This window comes from Patella vulgata, chromosome 1 (genome assembly GCF_932274485.2).
Source record: "Patella vulgata chromosome 1, xgPatVulg1.2, whole genome shotgun sequence".
Lineage (NCBI taxonomy): Eukaryota > Metazoa > Mollusca > Gastropoda > Patellidae > Patella > Patella vulgata.
In genome coordinates this window covers 38,183,197-38,204,798 of record NC_065879.2, presented here as the reverse complement: position 1 = coordinate 38,204,798, position 21,602 = coordinate 38,183,197, and the positions used below count along the sequence as shown (strand labels likewise).

Sequence of the window (21,602 nt, the reverse complement as noted above, 5' to 3'; positions counted from 1 at the left end):
GTTATTTTGCTATAATATAATTAGGTCGATTTTCTTTAGCCAAACTCGTTGTAAATCATATTTCTAATGAAAAGAAAGTGCGCGCTATTAATACTGGTATTTACCGGTGTCGGCTAACATGTAATAAGTGCATAAATGTGAAAGATTTAGGTCAGCGATGACTCATTGGGTAGAGTGTCCAACTGACAGCTGCTTACCACTTGGCGATTATGTGCCGTGTTTTCGGACCCTCCACCCCATCAGACGGACAGTTTTCCCCGATGCCAGACAAGCTTTACCCCTCTTACCCCCGTGAAGCCGCTGTCGGTAATACCTGACGGGCTTGTCCTCTCTCAACAAGTTTTAAGCTGTTTGTAGCCTCGGTCAATGTGATGAATCAATTTATTATTCTTAAGAAAGTACACGACACTGTGGAATTAATTTTTGCATGCATCGTGTTTAACGTCCCACCACAGCTCCGAGTATTACAATAATTTGAGAAGGGTTGGAAATGTTGTTTGATAGCAATGATATAGGCCTATATATAATCGAATATAAATATAGATAATTGCCAAATATCAAAATCAATCAAGGTGTGTGAAGCTATATTTTATTAGAGTCTCTCTTCCTACTGTATTTGTCTTTGCGTGTGTAGACATACATACTTTGCATTGTCGAGTTCACCCTAATATTAACTGGTTAGAATAGATCCCCTAAGCCCACCCTTCCTCATGTCTAATAAAGTCGACACTGTAGCATCCATATAATATAAGTATGCATAAATCAAATGCAAGGCCCAGCACCCCCCCCCCCCCTTATACACTGCTTAATCCCCCACCCTCCATATAAGGTTGGAAATACCTTTTAATATCAATATACCCGCAAAACGGAAATTCCTAAAGCCCGACCACATCCATACCAAAGGCATCCCTAATAAGGTTTGACAATGTAATAACAATTAACTGATGTTTTGTGGACAGTTATTTGTGTTTGCTAATAAAATAAAACAAAGTACGAACAATCCAAACCATTAGACAAAATTTGAAGTCCTAAAAAAACGGTATAGGCAAAATAGTGTAATAAGGCAAAATAGTGTAATAAGGCAAAATAGTGCAATCAGCATATAGACTGTTCACCGTGTACACAATACACGACAAACAGTGGTAACAGGTGTCCGGAAGAGTAAGCTTACCCTGCCTGGCACCACACCCGCCATAGCTGCATCCAAACTATTAGACGAAATCTGTACAAAATAGCGTGATTGGCCAATGGACTATCACAGTCTACACCGGTTGTGTCTTTTTGAAATTAATGCATAGGTATAATACAGGTTGTGTTCTAACAACTGGCTAAAATGTCCCTTGTTTGTCCATTCCCCTATTTTAAAAAATATATATATAGACTACTTGGTCTTGCTCAAAGGAGCGGTCTATGGGAGTTTTAAAAATAAATTATTTTTTTAACATTATTTATTAAAGATAATTGGATTATAGAGCAGGCAACCCTACTCTCCAAAAAAAAAAAAAAAAAAAAAAAATACAAACATATAAATATTACAATCAAAACATAATGAAATTACAATAATAAATCAAATACATAAATATACACATATATATTACATACACTCACACACACATGCACACACTACACATACACTAATTCATTGATAATTAACATCAAACAACTGATAAAAAATGTACCATAATAGACTAAAATAAATATGTATGCTGCACATGTCTGATATATAAAGAAATAGTTAAGATTTTTAATACATGTAGTTCAAAAATTAAACATTAAATATTACTGTAATGACTTTAATTGACAAAAGTTCTGATTTTAATGAAAATGAATATGGAAAAAACAGTATGTACAAGCTCTGTTAATAAGATATGAATTTATAGGCTTGAATCAGCATACAATAGGTATGTAAAAACATATATACAAAGTCATTTTAAAATTTAATAAAACATGTTGATTTTGATTTTATAATTATACTAAATCATTCATGGACTAAAGTGTACAAAATATGCATAATGAATTTGTTATGGTTAATATATGTTATAGCGAGTTCAATGATATGTTCAATATTAACAAAGATTACTTGAATTGTAAAACTGTTCAAAATTTAAACTCGACTGATGATACAGATTTAAAACATTAGTTTTACTATAAAATAAAACAAAATTATAATCCGATGGAATAACTTGATTTTAAAAATATCCGAAATCAAGAGAAAGAAAAATCACTAAACTTCAGCCAACCATAAGGGACAGACACAAAAAAACCCTGATGTAAGAGTTATAAACTATGTGAGAATGTAGCATTCAACTGAGGATAAAATCCATGCTCCCATATATTGCTTTAATTTTAGTAATGCCAGGTTAAAGGTGTAAAAAGAATTGGCAATAGAAAATCATTTTAAAGAAAAGGAAAAAATAATAATACTTTTAAAACAAATATTTGTTGATATAATAATGAAAATATATATATTTTTTTATTTTTATTGAGAATGTATTGATTATTATCTTTGTAACAATAGATAGTTTTTACATTCAACATTCTTCTTCATCATCATGATCATCATCATGATCATCATTATCATCCATAGCCATCTCTGTGGGTGTAGGTGTGGAATCTTGACAGTCTTTACATCCACATAGATCTGTAATTTTAAATATTATGTGCTGTACTCCATATTTCTAATATTACTTCATTGAAAATTATATTTCATAACCCTTGACAATGTAATTAATGACTAATGTAATTTGTTAGTTATGCTTCATAAAAATGTTTTGCCCTTCACCAGTTTAGACTTCAGTTTTGTTTTAAAACTTGAAAATATATTTCTTAACAACAACCAACGTGAACACTCACAGCCTAGAACAAATTTAAATACTAAGACTAAGAAAATAATAATAATAAAATAACTAATAATAACATACAAACATACCTTCGAACACATCTCGATACGTGATTGCAATGTTTTTTCTTCTCCATCCAAAGTCTGCCACTGTTTTGAATATTCCACACAATGCCTCCAGGTGTTGTCGTTACAAACCAGTAACTTGCAGGGCTGCGTTGCATTCTGATGAATAAGGCACTTCATTTTTCTGGTCAGAATGCCAGAAAAATGTGTCCTTGTTGACTATATACGCCATGGTTGAAGGATCGGGGCTAAAAGTTTTCTTTATTTTGATTGGCCAAAATGGCACTCGGCAACAAACTTCGGCAGTTTCCAGATGAGTATTTATCTTTCCAGTTCAAGGCCGATTGCACATCGACCAAACTAGCCGTTACGTCATTGATCATAGTGCGTATTCCTACAGCGTGTAATGTTTATTTTTTAGGTGATTAGGTTAAAAAGAATTCCATTTTTAAAAAATAATTATTAAATACTGGCACATGCTGAATGTGTGGTGATCATGATTTTTAAATAAGTACAAAGAGACGTGTAATTTAAAAAATTAAAAACTCCCACAAAGGTTGTTGCAATGAACTTGAACGATAAACATCCTCGGTCTTTCGCCCACAAGTTTCAGAAATTTCAACACAAGTTTTAGAAATTCCAACACAAGCTTCAGAAATTTTAACACAAGTTTGTGTTGTTTCAACACAAGTTTTTTTTTCAGTGTTCATATTGGTTGGAAAACATTCAAACTGTTTTGCAGAGACCCTGTGCTTATTGTTCAGTTTTGGGTTCGAACAAACACAACTTTTATACAACAGAATGCATACTACCTTCTTGAACAATGAGTGTAACAATACAGGCTGCTGCTGCTGTAAACAGTAAAAATGCACAGGCATAACGTCTTCCTATTCTGTAATACAAATTGCCATGTATTTATGTTTGTTCATAATGGAGACTTGTTATTTCTTGAATGCAATCATGGATCTGCATTTTGTATTCCGAAATCTGTAATCATGGGAACAACTATTGTAATGGAATGGGGTTCAACGTCTGGTGAACACAATAATTCAATCACTTTGAGACTAACCTATAGTAATTGTTATTTATATAGTTACGTGTGTAAGGTGAAGAGGGAATTTTGTCCAGACAATAGTGATGTTTCCGCCTACACCTTTTAGAATTCCAAATTCTTTACGTTAATCAAACCAAATACTGATTCAAATGAAATATATTTTTATAGTGTTTTTGTTTAATTTCAATAGTTTATTTTTGTTTGTTTACACTTTATAGTATAACACTTACTTAAATTACTTACTTTCCTAACAAGTAGAGTTCTTGAAAAACTGTTAATATTTCAATAAAGTTAATCAGAAAAAAGTTAAAATAAAAATTTCCTGAAAAATTACTGATGTCGAAAGAAAGTCCATAATAAACTGCAGAGCATGTACACCTGAAAAATAATAATCATAACTAAGGTAACTTGTTTATTAAAAAACAAACAACAGAATAATTAAATAATTTGAATAATAAACTTTAGACAATAATGGTTCACTCGAAGATATTTAATCCATTTGTTGAACAATACAAATATTTGTTTGTCCATGCAGTCTGAATTAATTAAACGGTATAAATTGGGGAGATAAATTAAATGTAAATTTTAAAAGCCGAAGCCTTATACTGTGTCTGGGTGGGGGTGGGGGGTCAAGTTGGGGTCACAGACCACCACCAGCAAATTATAATGATAAGAAAATCTTATTTCGACCACACTTCCAAACATGGGCATAAAATACATTCATAATTATTTTAATCCAGTTTCCTGAATGTTTCAAGTTCCAGAAATGACAGTGAGTTGAATATACGAAAAATATCAATATTTTTGTTAATTACAGTGAAGGCAAAGTTGTCAGACACATGATTAATAAAAAAAATGTAGATTGTGTCAACACTTCAAAATAGGAATTTAAAGATTGTTTTAAAAGAGAATCCCGAATTATTTAAATAACAGAATTCTTTATATAGAGCAGGTTCCTGCTTATGAAAGGATACAGAAATGTACGTGTAAAGGTCAGGCGTAAACATGGATGAGCAGAACGACTGAACGACAGATGGGTGGGCGGAAGGAGGAAAATATACTACCAAATTAACCCGATTGCGTATAAAAATTTATTCCTTTGCATTATCTATCGGACCAAAACTTCATGGATTATGGCCCCTGATTGTACGAAAAATCACGTTTTTGGCTTGTGAACACTGTAGAGGTCACAATTTTTATCCGATTTTGTTGAAACTTGAAATGTAAGTTTATAACCCAAAGATCTCGGTTCCTTTCGATATTCGCGCATATCGGACCATAACTTCCTGAATTATGGCCCCTGATTGTACGCAAAAACGCGTTTTTTGGCTTGTGGACCCTATAGAGGTCATAATTTTTATCCGATTTAAAAAAAACGTATTATTATATCAACGTTAAGCCCTAAGGACGGTTGAGTTCGAATTTCGTGAAAATCGGCCCAAAAATGACAGACAAAATGGCCGCCGTTCGTTCTCAAATAGCGTAAAAATATGGTATATCAATGTTGTAGACCCTATAGAGGTCACAATTTTTATCCGATTTTGTTGAAACTTGAAATGTAAGTTTATAACCTAAAGATCTCGATTCCTTTCGATATTCGCGCATATCGGACCGTAACTTCCTGAATTATGGCCCCTGATTGTATGCAAAAACGCGTTTTTTGGCTTGTGGACCCTATAGAGGTCATAATTTTTATTCGATTTAAAAAACCGTATTATTATATCACCGTTATACCCTAAGGACGGCTAAGTTTGAATTTCGTGAAAATCGGCCCATAACTGACAGACAAAATGGCCGCCGTTCGTTCTCAAATAGCGTAAAAATATGGTATATCAAGGTTGTGGACCCTATAGAGGTCACAATTTTTATTGTAAGTTTATAACCCAAAGATCTCGGTTCCTTTCGATATTCGCGCATATAGGACCGTAACTTCATGAATTATGGCCCCTGATTGTATGCAAAAACGCGTTTTTTGGCTTGTGGACCCTATAGAGGTCATAATTTTTATCCGATTTAACAAACCGTATTATTATATCACCGTTATACCCTAAGGACGGCTGAGTTTGAATTTCGTGAAAATCGGCCCAAAACTGACAGACAAAATGGCCGCCTTCAGTCTCAGATAGCGTAAAAATATGGTATATCAAGGTTGTGGAACCAATGGAGGTCACAATTTTTATCTGATTTTGTTGAAACTTGAAATGTAAGTTTATAACCCAAAGATCTCGGTTCCTTCCGATATTCGCGCATATCGGAACGTAACTTCCTGAATTATGGCCCCTGATTGTACGCAAAAACGCGTTTTTTGGCTTGTGGACCCTATAGAGGTCATAATTTTTATCCGATTTAAAAAAACGTATTATTATATCACCGATAAACCCTAAGGACGGTTGAGTTCGAATTTTGTGAAAATCGGCCCAAAACTGACAGACAAAATGGCCATCGTTCGTTCTCAAATAGCGTAAAAATATGGTATATCAATGTTGTAGACCCTATAGAGGTCACAATTTTTATCCGATTTTATTGAAACTTGAAATGTAAGTTTATAACCTAAAGATCTCGGTTCCTTTCGATAATCGCGCTTATCGGACCGTAACTTCCTGAATTATGGCCCCTGATTGTATGCAAAAACGCGTTTTTTGGCTTGTGGACCCTATAGAGGTCATATTTTTTATCCGATTTAAAAAACCGTATTATTATATCACCGTTATACCCTAAGGACGGCTGGGTTTGAATTTCGTGAAAATCGGCCCAAAACTGACAGACAAAATGGCCGCCGTTCGTTCTCAAATAGCGTAAAAATATGGTATATCAAGGTTGTGGACCCTATAGAGGTCACAATTTTTATCCGATTTAGTTGAAACTTGAAATGTAAGTTTATAACCCAAAGATCTCGGTTCCTTTCGATATTCGCGCATATAGGACCGTAACTTCATGAATTATGGCCCCTGATTGTATGCAAAAACGCGTTTTTTGGCTTGTGGACCCTATAGAGGTCATAATTTTTATCCGATTTAAAAAACCGTATTATTATATCACCGTTATACCCTAAGGACGGCTGAGTTTGAATTTCGTGAAAATCGGCCCAAAACTGACAGACAAAATGGCCGCCCTTCAGTCTCAGATAGCGTAAAAATATGGTATATCAAGGTTGTGGAACCTATGGAGGTCACAATTTTTATCTGATTTTGTTGAAACTTGAAATGTAAGTTTATAACCCAAAGATCTCGGTTCCATCCGATATTCGCGCATATCGGACCGTAACTTCCTGAATTATGGTTCCTGATTTGGACCCTATATAGGTCATAATTTTTATCCGATTTAAAACAACGTATTATTATATCACCGTTATACCCTAAGGACGGTTGAGTTCGAATTTCGTGAAAATCGACCCAAAACTGACAGACAAAATGGCCGCCGTTCGTTCTCAAATAGCGTAAAAATATGGTATATCAATGTTGTTGACCCTATAGAGGTCACAATTTTTATCCGATTTTGTTGAAACTTGAAATGTAAGTTTATAACACAAAGATCTCGGTTCCTTTCCATATTCGCGCATCTCGAAAATGTGGGCGTATCCTGCCTGGCAGCCGCTGGTTTATGTAATAACAATAAAATAACACCAAATGGATCGCCTTGGTAAACCAAGCTAGATTATCATAGTAGCATGTTGAGATGTCTGTTTGATGTTTCAGATTGTGACAAATAGTGAAAGAGAGGGGGGGGGGATGGGTTCAACGTCCACGCCTAATAAAAGTAGTAACACACAAATATAAATCAAGATTGACATGTTTAATACTTATTGTCACAAATAATATATACAATTTCAAAAAACAAATTAATATTTAAAAAAAGATTTCTATAATATGGATTATAAAATAAAAACCAAGCGTACGCAATATTTTTGATTAAATACGTCACATTCCACACCAGGTTGTCGGTTTGATTAACCAGTGTTACTTCCCTTTTATGGTCAAATCTTCCCCGAAAACATGATTTTCATGATTTTATTAACACTTCTTAAAATACTTTGTTAATAACACGCAGAAGTGTGGGTCTGTATCAGATTCTGGCGAACTTTAGTTTAATAATGATGTAGACTATATCAAACGAAGAAGTATAATTCTACAAAAATCACATAATATTCATTTTTTGTCTTAAATCCAAGCTATCTTGAATCGTACACAATACTGCACTTTACAATGTTACAAATATACAATTTTAATCTTGCACAGAGTTACAAAAATAAAATTTTCATCTTACACAGAGTTGCAAAAATACAAAATAAATCTCACACGATGTTAAATAATTACAATTTTAATCTTGCACAATGTCAAACAATTAAAATGTTAATCTTGCCGTATGTTAAACAATCAAAATATTAATTTCACACAATGTTAAGCAATTAAAATGGTGTTCTCACACAGTGTTAAAACAATTAAAATGTTAATCTTACCGAATGTTAAACAATCAAAATATTAATGTCACATAATGTTAAACAATTAAAATGTCGTCCTCACACAATGTTAAAACAATTAAAATGTTCATCATACAGTGTTGCACGTTTAAAATGTTTATCACACACAGTGTTATATGTTTAAAATATTATTCATACACAGTATTAAACAATTAACATAATCTGGCCATCAAAATGTTAATCATACATATTACAAGATTAAAATTTTAATCATACACAGTGATACACGTTTAAAATGTTATTTAAAATGTTAATCTTACACAGTGTTGCACGATTAAAATATTAATCATACACAGTAACAAACAATTAACATATTAATTATAAGAAATGTTACACGTTTAAACTTTTAATCCAAATGTTAATCATACATGTTACAGGATTAAAATATTAATCATACACAGTGTTACATGTGTAGAATGTTAATAAAAGTGTTAATCATACACAGTGGTGCAAGATTTAAAAAATAATCATACACAATATTAGAACAATTAAAATGTTAATAATAGCCTACACCGCATTAAAGAATTACTAATTATACACAGTATTAAACAATTAACATATTAATCATAAGCATCGCACGGAAGACAGAAGGCCATCATTCGGTTTCGAATGACCCACGATCGTTTATTGTCTTTGCAAATGTTTGCCTCTGACATATGTATCAACTAGCCCTATTTTCTTCGAATGTATCTTTATTATATATTTTTAAAAAGTTTCAATTCATTATGGAAATATACTGTCCGACATATTCCACATACTGTTACAATGATTTGTCAATTTCTCCCCATTAGGATCTCAATTACTATACCAGTATTTGATAAGGTTGAAAACCCCAACCGCTTCTTTCTTGTTGCCCTTGTTTTTATATTTTACACTTTATGCAAAATATATTATCCGACACGTCCTTTTAATATCCGAGGTACAATATTAGTATTTTATTACGTCAAAAACCAATCATGGCCTTCTTTATTGTCCTGTATTTATATTTTACTCTTTAATTATGCTGGATATATTGCCCGAAACATTTCTAATTTTCTTGCTTTGCTATAGGAGTCGTTTGATATTTGCTATTGATATTGTTGCTGTTGAAATATTTACATTAATCATAAATAAATATTCGAATGGTCCAAACGTGAGGATATTTATCGTATTTCTGTGTGCGACAGGCGTGAGAAGATACAACAACACAATGTAGATAACAAAACACTATAAGCTTCATTCAGACCTTCCTGTTTAAAAAATGAAACAGAGTTTCACATATCATATTTAAACAATGTTTTTAAAAATAAAAATAAAACTTCATCATAATACAAAAATCTTAAAGGGCCAATCCCGATAATATTTTGGAGAATAAAATTGCTTAATTTTGTTTTAAAACCCCTTAAAATCCTCTATCTTACACGTGATACGTTTTCAAACAACTTAAACCCGTCAGTCTTCATCTGGAAATGGAGACCGGTGTACCAAGCTGTATTATGCGGTGTCTGGATAAAACCAGACTTTTATTTTATAAAAATAATGTGTAGGTGAAATTTACCTTTCGTTATCAAGTACAGCACATTGGTCATTCATTGTATAGACCTCTGACGGAACTGGAATCGATTATCAGGTCATCCAACGAAAAAATTGACCCGAAATCTTAAAAGGGTTACGTGTCCGGATAAGCAGTTTTGACGTTCACGCCCAAACGACTCAATATTTTGAGCTGAAATTTTGAGACAAGGTAAATACACCGTTCGCGCTTAAATTTCATACGTACTCAGAATTTTATTTTTGAGACTCTGTTCAAATCGGGACGGTCCCTTTAAATGTATATAAAGCATTATTGTGCATTTTGGTTTAACACTAAATGACACCTTTCTTAACTATATATATTTATATAAATTAAAACTTTTTATATAATAAATGTATTATATATATAATACATATATATATAATACATTTATTAATAAAAATCTTAATTAAAATTAGAATGATTTGAGGGCAGGTATTCTAAACCTAAATTGTTCTAATATAGATATGTCAATATTATCAGTAAAAAAAAATCAAACGTTACTTGTTAATTGAAACCCAGCCTAGCTTCTCCGTTTTCAAATTAAATCATTAAATGGCGATCGTATTTTAATCCGTTTGTATTTGCGTTATTCGATGCTCTAGAGAGTTGATTATAGGCTTGTCATGTGAATAAGTGCTTAATAATAATTTATAACATTTGAAGCCAAAATAAAAACCTGTAATAAGCAGATTTAGCTCTTACATTATGTATCTTAACATAACATTAGAAATGTTTACTTTAATTAATATTTTTCTAAAGGAGAAAACCACTACCCGACATGGCAGTCAAATTTAAAGCCCATAATTATTATTATACGCGGACTTCAATAGGCGAATTTCAAAAGCCTTACCATATCAAAGTAATATCAATAGCATACCCCGTCTCATGCACTACACCCACTACTAGTATAATAACATGAAGGTTCTGGTTATACGTAAACATCAAATGCACAACGTTTGAAGCAATTGTTATTTGATCCGGTGACATTTAGCTGATGGATAAATGGGGGAAAAAACAAAACCGCCCGGGCATTTCTGTTATAGTAATATCCAGTAATCGGAAGGATTTTTAGGCCTGCACGTAGTGTGCGACACATGAAGTAATCAGGTGTCTAATGTGCATCACTGTAATTCGTTGCAGTGACCTCTTTTTATCATAATATTATTTTACTTACCCTGCTGGGTGTTTTATAGTTAAAACAAGGTATGCTATAACATTCTTTTATATATTAAATTGTTTAATATTTTGCAAATTGTATTTTTCGTAATGAATCTCTCTGTTGACTTATTGATAAGGAATAATTGTAATATATTTATGTCAAATTATTTTTACATTTCGCAAATACTATTTCTGGTATTGAACCCTCTCTCTGATGACTTATTGATTAGGGATAATTGTAAAACATTTATTTTGCAAATTGTGTTTCCGGTAATGAACAGCTCTGTGTATTTACGTTAGCTAATAAGTCGCGAAACTGTTCATATACACGTAGGAATGGTTATTTATACATGACAAAGTGTGTTTTTTCTCTAATGGAAGTATTCTTCTGGCAGTGGAGCTAATGACCTTCTTTTATTTCGATTTCTAACTGTCAGTGAGTCTTTAACGTACTGCCTATCGTATAATCGAGAACAACGAAGGGCTTTTCCTTGTCATCCCACCCCGCCATCCTTATCGAAAAGGGGAAACTTTAAAGATTACACGATCGCACCCATGTCAATCTTTGCAAATAACCCATTGTAGCCCTGATATATACTCTTCAAAAAAGGTAGGGGATATTGAAATGCAAATGCCTGATGAAAACTGCCGCGTGCTGGTTTATCTATCCATGTTAGCATTCCTATCGGTTCTTGCATAAGATTTATTGTTTAGCGTGTCTTTGCTTTAGTGTGTTACGTTTATTTTCATCGGGAGACGTGTTTGTCGACGTCAACGTTAACCAACAGCACTGCAAGAATTGACCGTGGCACTGCAAGAGGAGTGGGTCAGATTGCCCCAAATCGTTATTGGACGGTCGATTAGGAGCATGCCACGACGAATTGCTGAATGTCTGAGGATCGGTGGAGCAATTACTCATTATTAAGACAAAAATCAAAAACGTCCATTTTCACTTTTGACCGTGTATCTCTCTTTGCGAGTGAAATGGGGCCGTCAGATGAGCCGCCCATATGAACTGTTTATGTTCACGTGTAGGCAATTGGCCTGTTATTAACATACACTGGTTACCAGTGCATTTCCGCAGTTTTGTATTGTTTCTGAATATGCCCTACTTTTTTTGAAGAGTATAATATTATATCTAATTTTAGTTGGATAAACTGTTGACTTCATCCGTTAGTACCTGCGAATTGCGGAGGTAGCAGCAAACTGAAAGCTGGATGATATTAGCCTTATGATTTGTCCTTCAAATGAGGTCTGCTTATTTCGATGTAAATGTCGCACCAAACGTTCAACAAGTAAAGCATCAAAAAAATAAATAAATAAATAAATAGGGCTATCGATGGCCATGGCCTTGCGAAGATAAATTTTTTTTGGTATCCACTTGCCACTAACTAGATAATTTCTATATATTCTTTCAATAGTTAGCTTCCGTTAAGGGTCTTTAGCATTGGGAGGACATTGGGGAACCTGTAGAAAACCAACGAAATTAGTCAGGCGGTCCTAATTCTTGTTACGTACTAGTTGCCACACATTTGACTCAATATAGCAAGCACATGTTGGACCACTACCATGGGCGTGGATTTAGAATCGGAAGGGAGGGGGGGGGGTGGACGAATAGGTCTCTGTTCCCCCCATGATTTTGATCGCCAGGACAGATTTTCAGGTATATATCACATAACGGTGAGCTTGTTTCTACGTATCTGGAACTGTATAGTGACTTGGAACAAGAATTGCCATTCTTCAAGCGCTAGTTTTCGGCCAAATCTATTTCACTTGTGCACGAAGCATTCATCATTATGTCACCTGAAGTGAGGCAGATGTTCCCTTCTCTCGAAGCTCTTCTCATCTCAGTGATCCCACACTGATGAACCCTGCTAGTTCCTACTCAGCCGGGTGATCCTTCAGCACTCTGCGCCGTATCAAAACTTGGCTGCGCAACTCCATGACGCAAAACCGACTGAACCACTTGGTGGCGTGTGCGGTGCATAATGACCCCCTTCATGTCGCCAAGATATTCAAAGAGAACAGTCCTGATCGTAGAACAAACGTCTTTGGACGATTCACTTAACTTCATGAACAATTAATATTTATGCAGCTTTGATGTAGGTAGTCAATTTTTCCATATTGTCATCATATTAACCCTAGTTACAGCCTTCATCGAAATAACACTGGTAAAGTAATCTGTTCGTAATTAATTATTTCGTTTGGAAATTAAATGTTCCAGGTCCCCCCACCCAAAGTTTGGATAAATCCACGCCCTTGACCACTACAAACATATCAGACTTTTATCATTATTTAGAATTTTAATGAGAGGTTAACCTTTTGTCTACATGTCACGCTTGTAACTTTCGGACTAACAATTGACATTTTTTAAACTTAGTACTTTGATTGTCATTCGGAATTCGATTATTTTGCATGTATGGTACAAAGACACAATTATCATGTTAGAAGAGATAATTGAAAGTGTTGGTTCCAGTGGAAAGTTTCAATGGATGACCGTTATGCTGATCATGTCCTGTAAGAGTGTAATGTCTTTAAGTATGCTGATGATGGCATACGGCGGACTCGTTCCAGACTGGTGGTGTTATCCTGAAGATGAAAAGAGTGTTTCGGTAGCACCTTTGAACAGCTCAAGTCACTATTATCAAGTATGCAATGAAACTTCTGTTTGTTCCAGAAATTATGAAGCGGATACCAAAACAGTTGTAAGCAAGGTGGGTTCTCGGTGATATAAGTAATATCGCCCCTGTTTAGAAGGGATAATAGGTGCCCCCGTTGAACATTAACAACCAGGGCATGTCTTAACATAGTAAGTAGTGGGATATTTACCCCACTGCTGGAAACAATTGTTCCATTGATGTCTAAATAAGCAGTGAGCAATATGATGATGTTGCCAAGTGAAATGACGCACTTTTGGTACTATTTGAGAAAGTGAAATATTATTGAAAAACAGTAGATTTACAGTGTGCTTTAACTAACTACTGTATTTCCGGTTGTTATTGAAGGGACAGTTTAGTTTTGAGTCCTATTCTAAGTACTCACTTATACGCTCATCCGGTATTACGAGTCCGGTATTACACACCAGATCCACTGTAAGGTATTCCGAAATTCAAATATTGTTTCGCGCCTCGGGAGATACCCTTCTCGGAAATCACCCATGCCCCAGTGCTTCCAATTCCGCTGTAAAGGCCCTGTTAGCAACCGTATAGCACATAATTGTTTATGTTCTTTAGATTATTCGCAGAAATCGCGCGCATGCGCAATTTACATGAAAGGTTATGCATTGCAAACGAGGATAAATCTCTATAAAAATAAAAAAAATAAGCGAAACCTAATACGTTAGTATAATATATTATCAATCCATTGCTTTTAAGTGAACATTGATTTCACATAATTCGCCCGCTTGGCTATTTTCACGGTGAACGGCTAACACCAAACTCCCTCATATTCAATCGTTTTGCAGTTGAACTGAAAATAATAATATATACTTATTATTTATTTATTCAATTGCAGTTTGATTTAGTCTGTGAAAATACTTGGATTAAACCAACCGTGACAGCTGTACAGATGGGAGGGGTACTAGTTGGCGCTTTAATTGGGGGTCAGTCAGGAGACGTGTTTGGACGAAAGAAAACTATTTATACTGCCATTCTTCTTCACTCTATTTTCAACATAATTGTCGCCTTTTCTGTCAACTGGCAAATGTTTGCAGCTTTCAGATTCTTAATTGGTGGGTGTATAGGTACCTTTCTGGTATCAGTTGTATATCCACTGGAATTCATTGGTCGTAAACATCGAGCTGTAGTATCTGCTATACCCTTTTGGACAACTGGCCTTATCCTTCTAGCTTTAGCTTCCTATCTTATACGTGATTGGAAAATTCTACATATTGGTCTTGGGGTTGTGTCCTCTCCTTACCTACTTGGATGGTTGTAAGTATAATTTGATTTACTTCTACACTGACACAATACAACAATCACTCGTAAACAGTTCTTAAGCATCACCTCTGAAAGGAAGTTGAAACCCTGCGCTAAATTGTGCCATTAAAGGTTATATTTCATACCGAAATATTAAATCACAAGGAACAATTTAATAAAATAATTATCAGTTCTCATTTTTAATACAGATGGTTATTATACATTATCTAGTGTAGTTCCCGAAAGTCTGCGATGGTTGTCTACTAAAGACAGAATAGAAGAAGCAAAAGAAATTCTTGATAAAATTGCCAGGTTCAATGGTACAAAGGTTCCAGAAAATGCGGAAGATGTTCTGAGAAAAGTTGCCGAAATGGAAAAAAAGAAAAACAGGACGGAAAAGAAATATACGTATCTAGACATCTACAAAGGATTTCCAATGCTAAAGAAGAGTCTCTGCATACAATTAATTTGGTAAGTGACCATTCAAAATAATAAGAATCGAAATCAAATTACTACTTCATTAGGATACATTATCTAAAACGGATATGCCGTTTTTTTTCTAAACCATGAAATTTCGTTGTTAAATCCAGTTCCTGATAAACACTAAGTTTGGTTGTATTGATTGGTATCATGTATGAGACAAGATACGCCTTTTCCATCCGGAAGATCCGATACAAATTCTTTCAATTCAGAAGTTCGCTTAACTCATTCTAACGATGACTACAGTAGGCTACATGGCTGCATGTACTATGGTAGCCTTCTCTCACAAACCAAAAAGGTAATGCGTTAATACGACGAGGGGTGGGAGCAGGAGAGGGATAAATTAGCTTTAATAAATCTATTGGGCATCGGAGTTTTTTAATAGTGTGTGTACGTGTGTGTGTGTGTGTGGGGGGGGGGGTAGTTTACCCAGAAAAAACCCAACGATATGACATGACAGGCATCAGGCATGCAACGCGACTATGTGTCAAGTGCAAGCCATGGGATCGAAACGATGACACTTTAATTTAATAAATTTATCGCACACAGGAGACTTTAACAATTGGAGGATACTTGTTAACCCAGAGATATGATATGATTATGATTGGCATGGGATGCAAGTCATGGGGTCGAAACGATGACACTTGACTTAGTTACTACCTTATCATGTAAAGCGTACGGTTTACACTACTGGGCCACCCAACACGATCGATGTCCTTCAACATACATAATGCAGTTCACGGCACCTTATCTGTTTCGGACAGCCAGAAGGGTGTATAATACTGTATATTTTAATGCAGAAACATTCTTCGGCTTCGAATGTCACTTTAGTGTGACACATCTTTGTTGTTCTAATGGCGTTTCTTGAAAAAGTGCCGACATTTTCTTAGTTAGGCATCCCATAATATTTAGGGTCTATGTCTTTAAGATAATAAAAGTTTTCTTGACTCGTGTTAAATGGCGCTATACCTAATCAATAACAATGTAATTAATAGAAGGTCATATTATTTTTACAGGTTCTCCTGTTCAACAACGTCTTATGGACTTTCTTTTGGAATCAGCACCTTTTCTGGAAATTTTTACTTGAACTTTTTTCTGATGAGTGTTACAGAGTTAACCACATATTTCCCAACCATTTACTGTTTAGAAAAGTAAGTTGTTAAAGTAGCTAAGTCTCTAACTCAATATCGTCCAAAGTATTCGACATTGAAAACACGAATTGTTTGCCAATTTAGATCAACATTGATGTTGTAATCTTAGCGGGACAAATGGGCTTCTATCAGATATCCAATATTTCAGACAAAATAAACATTTTACCATTGGTACACGAATCGTGTACCATAATGCGTTTCAGTGCCATTTGTAACAAGAAACTCGAAGAACGAGGCTAGACATATTCCACAAGTCACGTCATATCCTTATCGATGTGATGACTGGCTGTAGAACATCCATTATGTTAGAAGTAGACTGGTCTGCATTGGATCGATACTCCATGCTGTTGGTTTTGATGATTTAACAAATTTCTGCATGTTTAAAAGATCCCGGCATTGATATTAAATGAGAAACTAGGGTTATCATGTTGACAAATCTACTGCAGGATTTTGACGGCCCCAAATGTGACATTATATTAATTTGTCAGAAATATAATAAAATGCAATAGAAATATCAACCACTAATCGTTTTCGCAAAATTAAATCCAGAGACAGACCAATAAACATTGAAAAAATCGCAAATATTAGGAAATGATGGCGAGGTCCAAACATTGTTAAGCGCTCACTGTCTTATATACTACTTATTTGTATTACAGAATAGGAAGACGTTATACATGCGCGGGTGCTTTATTCCTAGCTGCAGCATCTTGTATCACTGCTTTAATTATACAAGCAGGTTTGTATGTTACTCAGATGATCGTAGACTACAATACATTCATGACACACTATTTAAGAACATAATAAAAAGACTTCATTCAGTGATACAAGGTCATAGACCCATAGTACATCAAATATAACATACATGTCTATAATAAATATTATTATTCGGTTATTGAGTTTTATATGTATATTTCAATGAATAATAACTAGAACATAATGCAGATGGTTCAATACAAATAGTTTTGTTTAAAATGATATTGGTATAAAGCTTTTAGTCTGAGCGATATTCCAAGATGGCAACACACCTAATGTCTTTTGATATAAGGCCTTTATTTGTAAGATTTACATATTGTCTGCCTTGCGGATTAAGGCTTTTACTAACTGTTCTGCTGAAAATAACGAATACTACTTGGGTAAAAGTATTGTATTTATAAATGCCGAGTATAGGTGGACATAAAACTTTTAACCAAGGCAGATCGTAACCGCAAATTGACAAAGAGGGGATATCATTTTAAGTGTAGACATTATTATGGAAACTGTAACCTTAAGCTGATAATGCTCTATGGCCAGCTCAATAATTTTATGTATAGGTGATAAACCATGCAGCTCTTTCTCACTGTATACATAATAGTATAATTTTCCACAGTAAATGATGTATCAAAGAGCTCAATGATTACTGGTGTGTCGTTGTTGGCGAAGATTTTAACTGGTTCAGCGTGGGCATCCTTGGTCGTGTTGAGTAACGAGTCCTATCCAACTGTCATCAGGTACTTATTTACTTGCTTACTTGTTTCGTATATTTCTATAAGTTTTATATATAAATACCTTACATGTACATAGCAATTGCAAAATTGATGTTGAAAAAGGAAAAAAAAACACAAAAAAGCGTAAATATCATAATTTAGTAACCGACAAAGTTTATTGATACAGCTAATTAAGATAAATTATTATGTAGGCCTATATATTTTGTTAATACAACTCTTTTTAAGGTCTTTGGGCTATGGCGCAGCCAACACAATGGCTCGAATTGGTGGCATCTTGGCTCCTTTTATTTTTAGCCTAGTAAGTTCTTAAACCCTATATATCTGATTGTTCATTTAAGAAATATTGTAGTGCCATGGGCCTTCTATCAGACGTGGAGAGCGGGAGTTGGAAACCGGTCGCCACATCCTACGTTATGACCCATACATCTTTTCTTACTACATATCTTAGTAGCCTTGTGATCGTCTAGAATTTGTCTCTAGCTGGTTTTCCTTCTGCTTCACGTTGTGTATTTACTTCTTACTCTTTTCTTAAGATGTTTTTCTTTCCAGGAATAACAATGCAACAGTTCGTTTTTACATTCCTTATATCAAAGCTTCTTACATATGGTACAATGCATAATAAAATAAAGTCATTTTCAAACACTAGCCAGGCAGACTGGGGGTCTGCTGATAGAAACTGTTACATCTTTCCCCTTCTAGAATCAAGCGGTTGTCTGACAATCGCCCACCAATATGATAGTTTTTTAGTTTGGGTTTTGGACCTTCAATTATCTAATTAGTCAAATATGATGTAAAGAGATTGGTCAAACTAAACCAAATGATGCAATAGGTAAATTTCCAGTCACATGTTTTTTTGACATAATCTATCCTTGAAGTTAGACCCTCTTTCCTGTTATTCTCACACTATTTCCAAAACAATTACTGACAATAGAGAATAATTTGTAAAGAAAGAAATATTGTTTAAACCACCTTATATCTCTATTCCTTGTCTATAAATTTAAAAACAATGTCACAACGAGATATTACTACAATATATTATTATTTCGTTGAGACCTGAAGTGAGAAATTATATAAAATTCTAATTATATTACAGGGAAGTAACAGAATGATACCTTATATTATAATGGCTGTTCTGTTGGTATCTAGTGGTATCTGCGCTTTGTTACAGAAGGAAACCAGGGGGTTGGCCTTAGAGGATCTTATTGAGACAGTTGCCGAGGAAAACGAAAGAAAAGACAGAAAGAAATCTAGTATTTACAACATTAGCTCAGAATCAAACGGGACTATTAGTCAAGTTGGAGAACAAATCAACAGTCTATCACAAAATACAAATACCAAATCCATTAACGAAATCAGCACTCAGATGTAACAATTCCTGTAGATTCATAATGTTTGAAAGCAAATAAGAATATTGATATTTAATACCAAATAATTGACATAGAAGTCAAAAATATGAACTATTTACTGGTGTTACAAAAAACTAAGACGGCTTGAAGAATCGTCTGAATTGTACGTAAAATTTTTATTACTGTATGTATCTATGAAATAACATTTATATGTAGTGTAATGATGGCTATAAAATATATAGTGAAAATAATACTCCGGTACTGACGATCGATGTACTACAGGGGACAAGATTCATTCGGTGGCAAGGGTGCATAGTATCAGAAAATAGACAGGGAGGGTGGAGAGCTAGTAATTGGGCACGTGGTCATTGAACATGCATACCAAGTTTCCCAAATAACAAAAATAATAACAGATGAAATTCGTTACTCCCACTTATGTATTGTGGGGGTTTATTTGAATAAACATAGTTGGGGGCTTATGTTAAAGGGACAATAACACTCTTGCGGGCTTGACAGCTCCAGAAAATAAAAAATAGCCTTATTCTAAGAACTAGATGTGTTAGTGTCCTACCCGTTGTTTTAATTATCTATTAAATCCTATTTTACTTGTCCAGAGGGTTCAAAAATATTTTAAAATCCAAGTCACATTTGAAAAGCTTTTACGTCAGGCTTTCCAAATCATTTAGTTGAATTTTTCCAATTTTTTAAATTAGGTGTGTTAAGGTGAAATTTGTATCATCAATTAATTGGAATATTGTAAAATAGTACAATTTGTTGACCAGAATAAAGAAAGGGACATATTATTCAGTTACAACAAGAGTGGTATTGAGCCTTTAACGAAATAACACCGCGGGCGATCCCAAAACCCATTTTAAAATATTTTAGTCAACCACGATACTACAAACAATATCATAAACAATAGATCTGACCCCTCGAATTTGATGACATCTTATCTCCATATCGGCTTCTTTGCCCTGCTGGTATGGATACTTGTTTAAACAATATCATATTTATTATGTACACATGTCATGAACTATACAACATTAATTTGCATAATATTATATAAAATATAATAAAGGGTTCGTTGAACAGTGTTTGTAAATAAAATTATCTTGTATCTCTGAAGGAGAATTTCTGTAAGATAGATGCTTATTTGTAGTACTTTAAGGGAGGTTTTGTTCTACAGACAGCTACCCTAACGCCATTTCTTGTGGAGCTTTCCAAGTCTCATGGGTTTTCTACAGGTCCGCCTATTTCCACATACTGCTAACTATTGTCATTAAATGCTGACCATCTGTCAGTCCAGAAATGTCGCCACGGTAGCTAAGTGGGTATGACGCTAGCTCACTAGCCTTGGGGTCGGGTGTTCGATCCCTGCATTGGCCGAAAAAGTTCATCGGGATTTTCCGACGTGGTTTCCCCTTGTCAGTGGTGCAGGACGGAGGACCTGACGAGAACAGCTGTCTAGTCTTTCGGATGGGACGAAAAACCGAGGTCCCGTGTATACATTTGCGTGCACGTAAAAGATCTCCTTGCAGATGGAATTCGATATAAGAGTAGGCCACAGTGCCACTGCCCTGGCAAAATTTCCCTCATACGGCTTATGCCCGCCATAACTATACAAGTCGAAGCAGAACAGTAGGACGTTAAACCCCATTTCATTTCATTGCCTTGACTGTGCCAACTGAAGTTAATCCCCATTTATCACGCCCTTTCTAGCGTATATCAGAGATATTAATTCCAGACATGACGATGGTGGTAATGACATCAAGCCATGACTAAGTATATGTCTAAAGTCTATTACGTCCAGGTTGCACGTGACAAGGAGTAGGGTCGCCTGTCCAACCTCGTGGGTTTTCTCTGGGTCCTCCGGTTTCCTCCCACTGCTAAAGACCCCTACGCGCAAGCGAATTATTGTCACACCTTCCACGTTTATTGATCTGTCTAACCACGGTATTTTTATATTATGTTATATCTCATTGATATTTTATGATTTTTTCGTTTATTTATTTAAATTAAATTGAAAATAAATAAAAGCCTAGTGAACATTTGGTATGCGACTATATACCTTTAGA

At 34.7% G+C, this 21,602-nt stretch overlaps 1 protein-coding gene across 1 annotated transcript; it reads left to right on the top strand.

Annotated features, from left to right (window-relative positions):
- Positions 1–11,115: 11,115 nt before the first annotated feature.
- LOC126808386 (solute carrier family 22 member 4) lies at positions 11,116–20,601 on the top strand. Its single transcript, XM_050533061.2, has 9 exons — positions 11,116–11,194; positions 13,580–13,863; positions 14,663–15,081; positions 15,298–15,537; positions 16,563–16,697; positions 17,354–17,433; positions 18,064–18,184; positions 18,407–18,479; positions 19,275–20,601. The coding sequence occupies exons 2-9, from the start codon at positions 13,591–13,593 to the stop codon at positions 19,548–19,550; spliced, it is 1,617 nt and encodes a 538-aa protein (XP_050389018.1). The 5' UTR covers positions 11,116–11,194; positions 13,580–13,590; the 3' UTR covers positions 19,551–20,601.
- Positions 20,602–21,602: the final 1,001 nt, after the last annotated feature.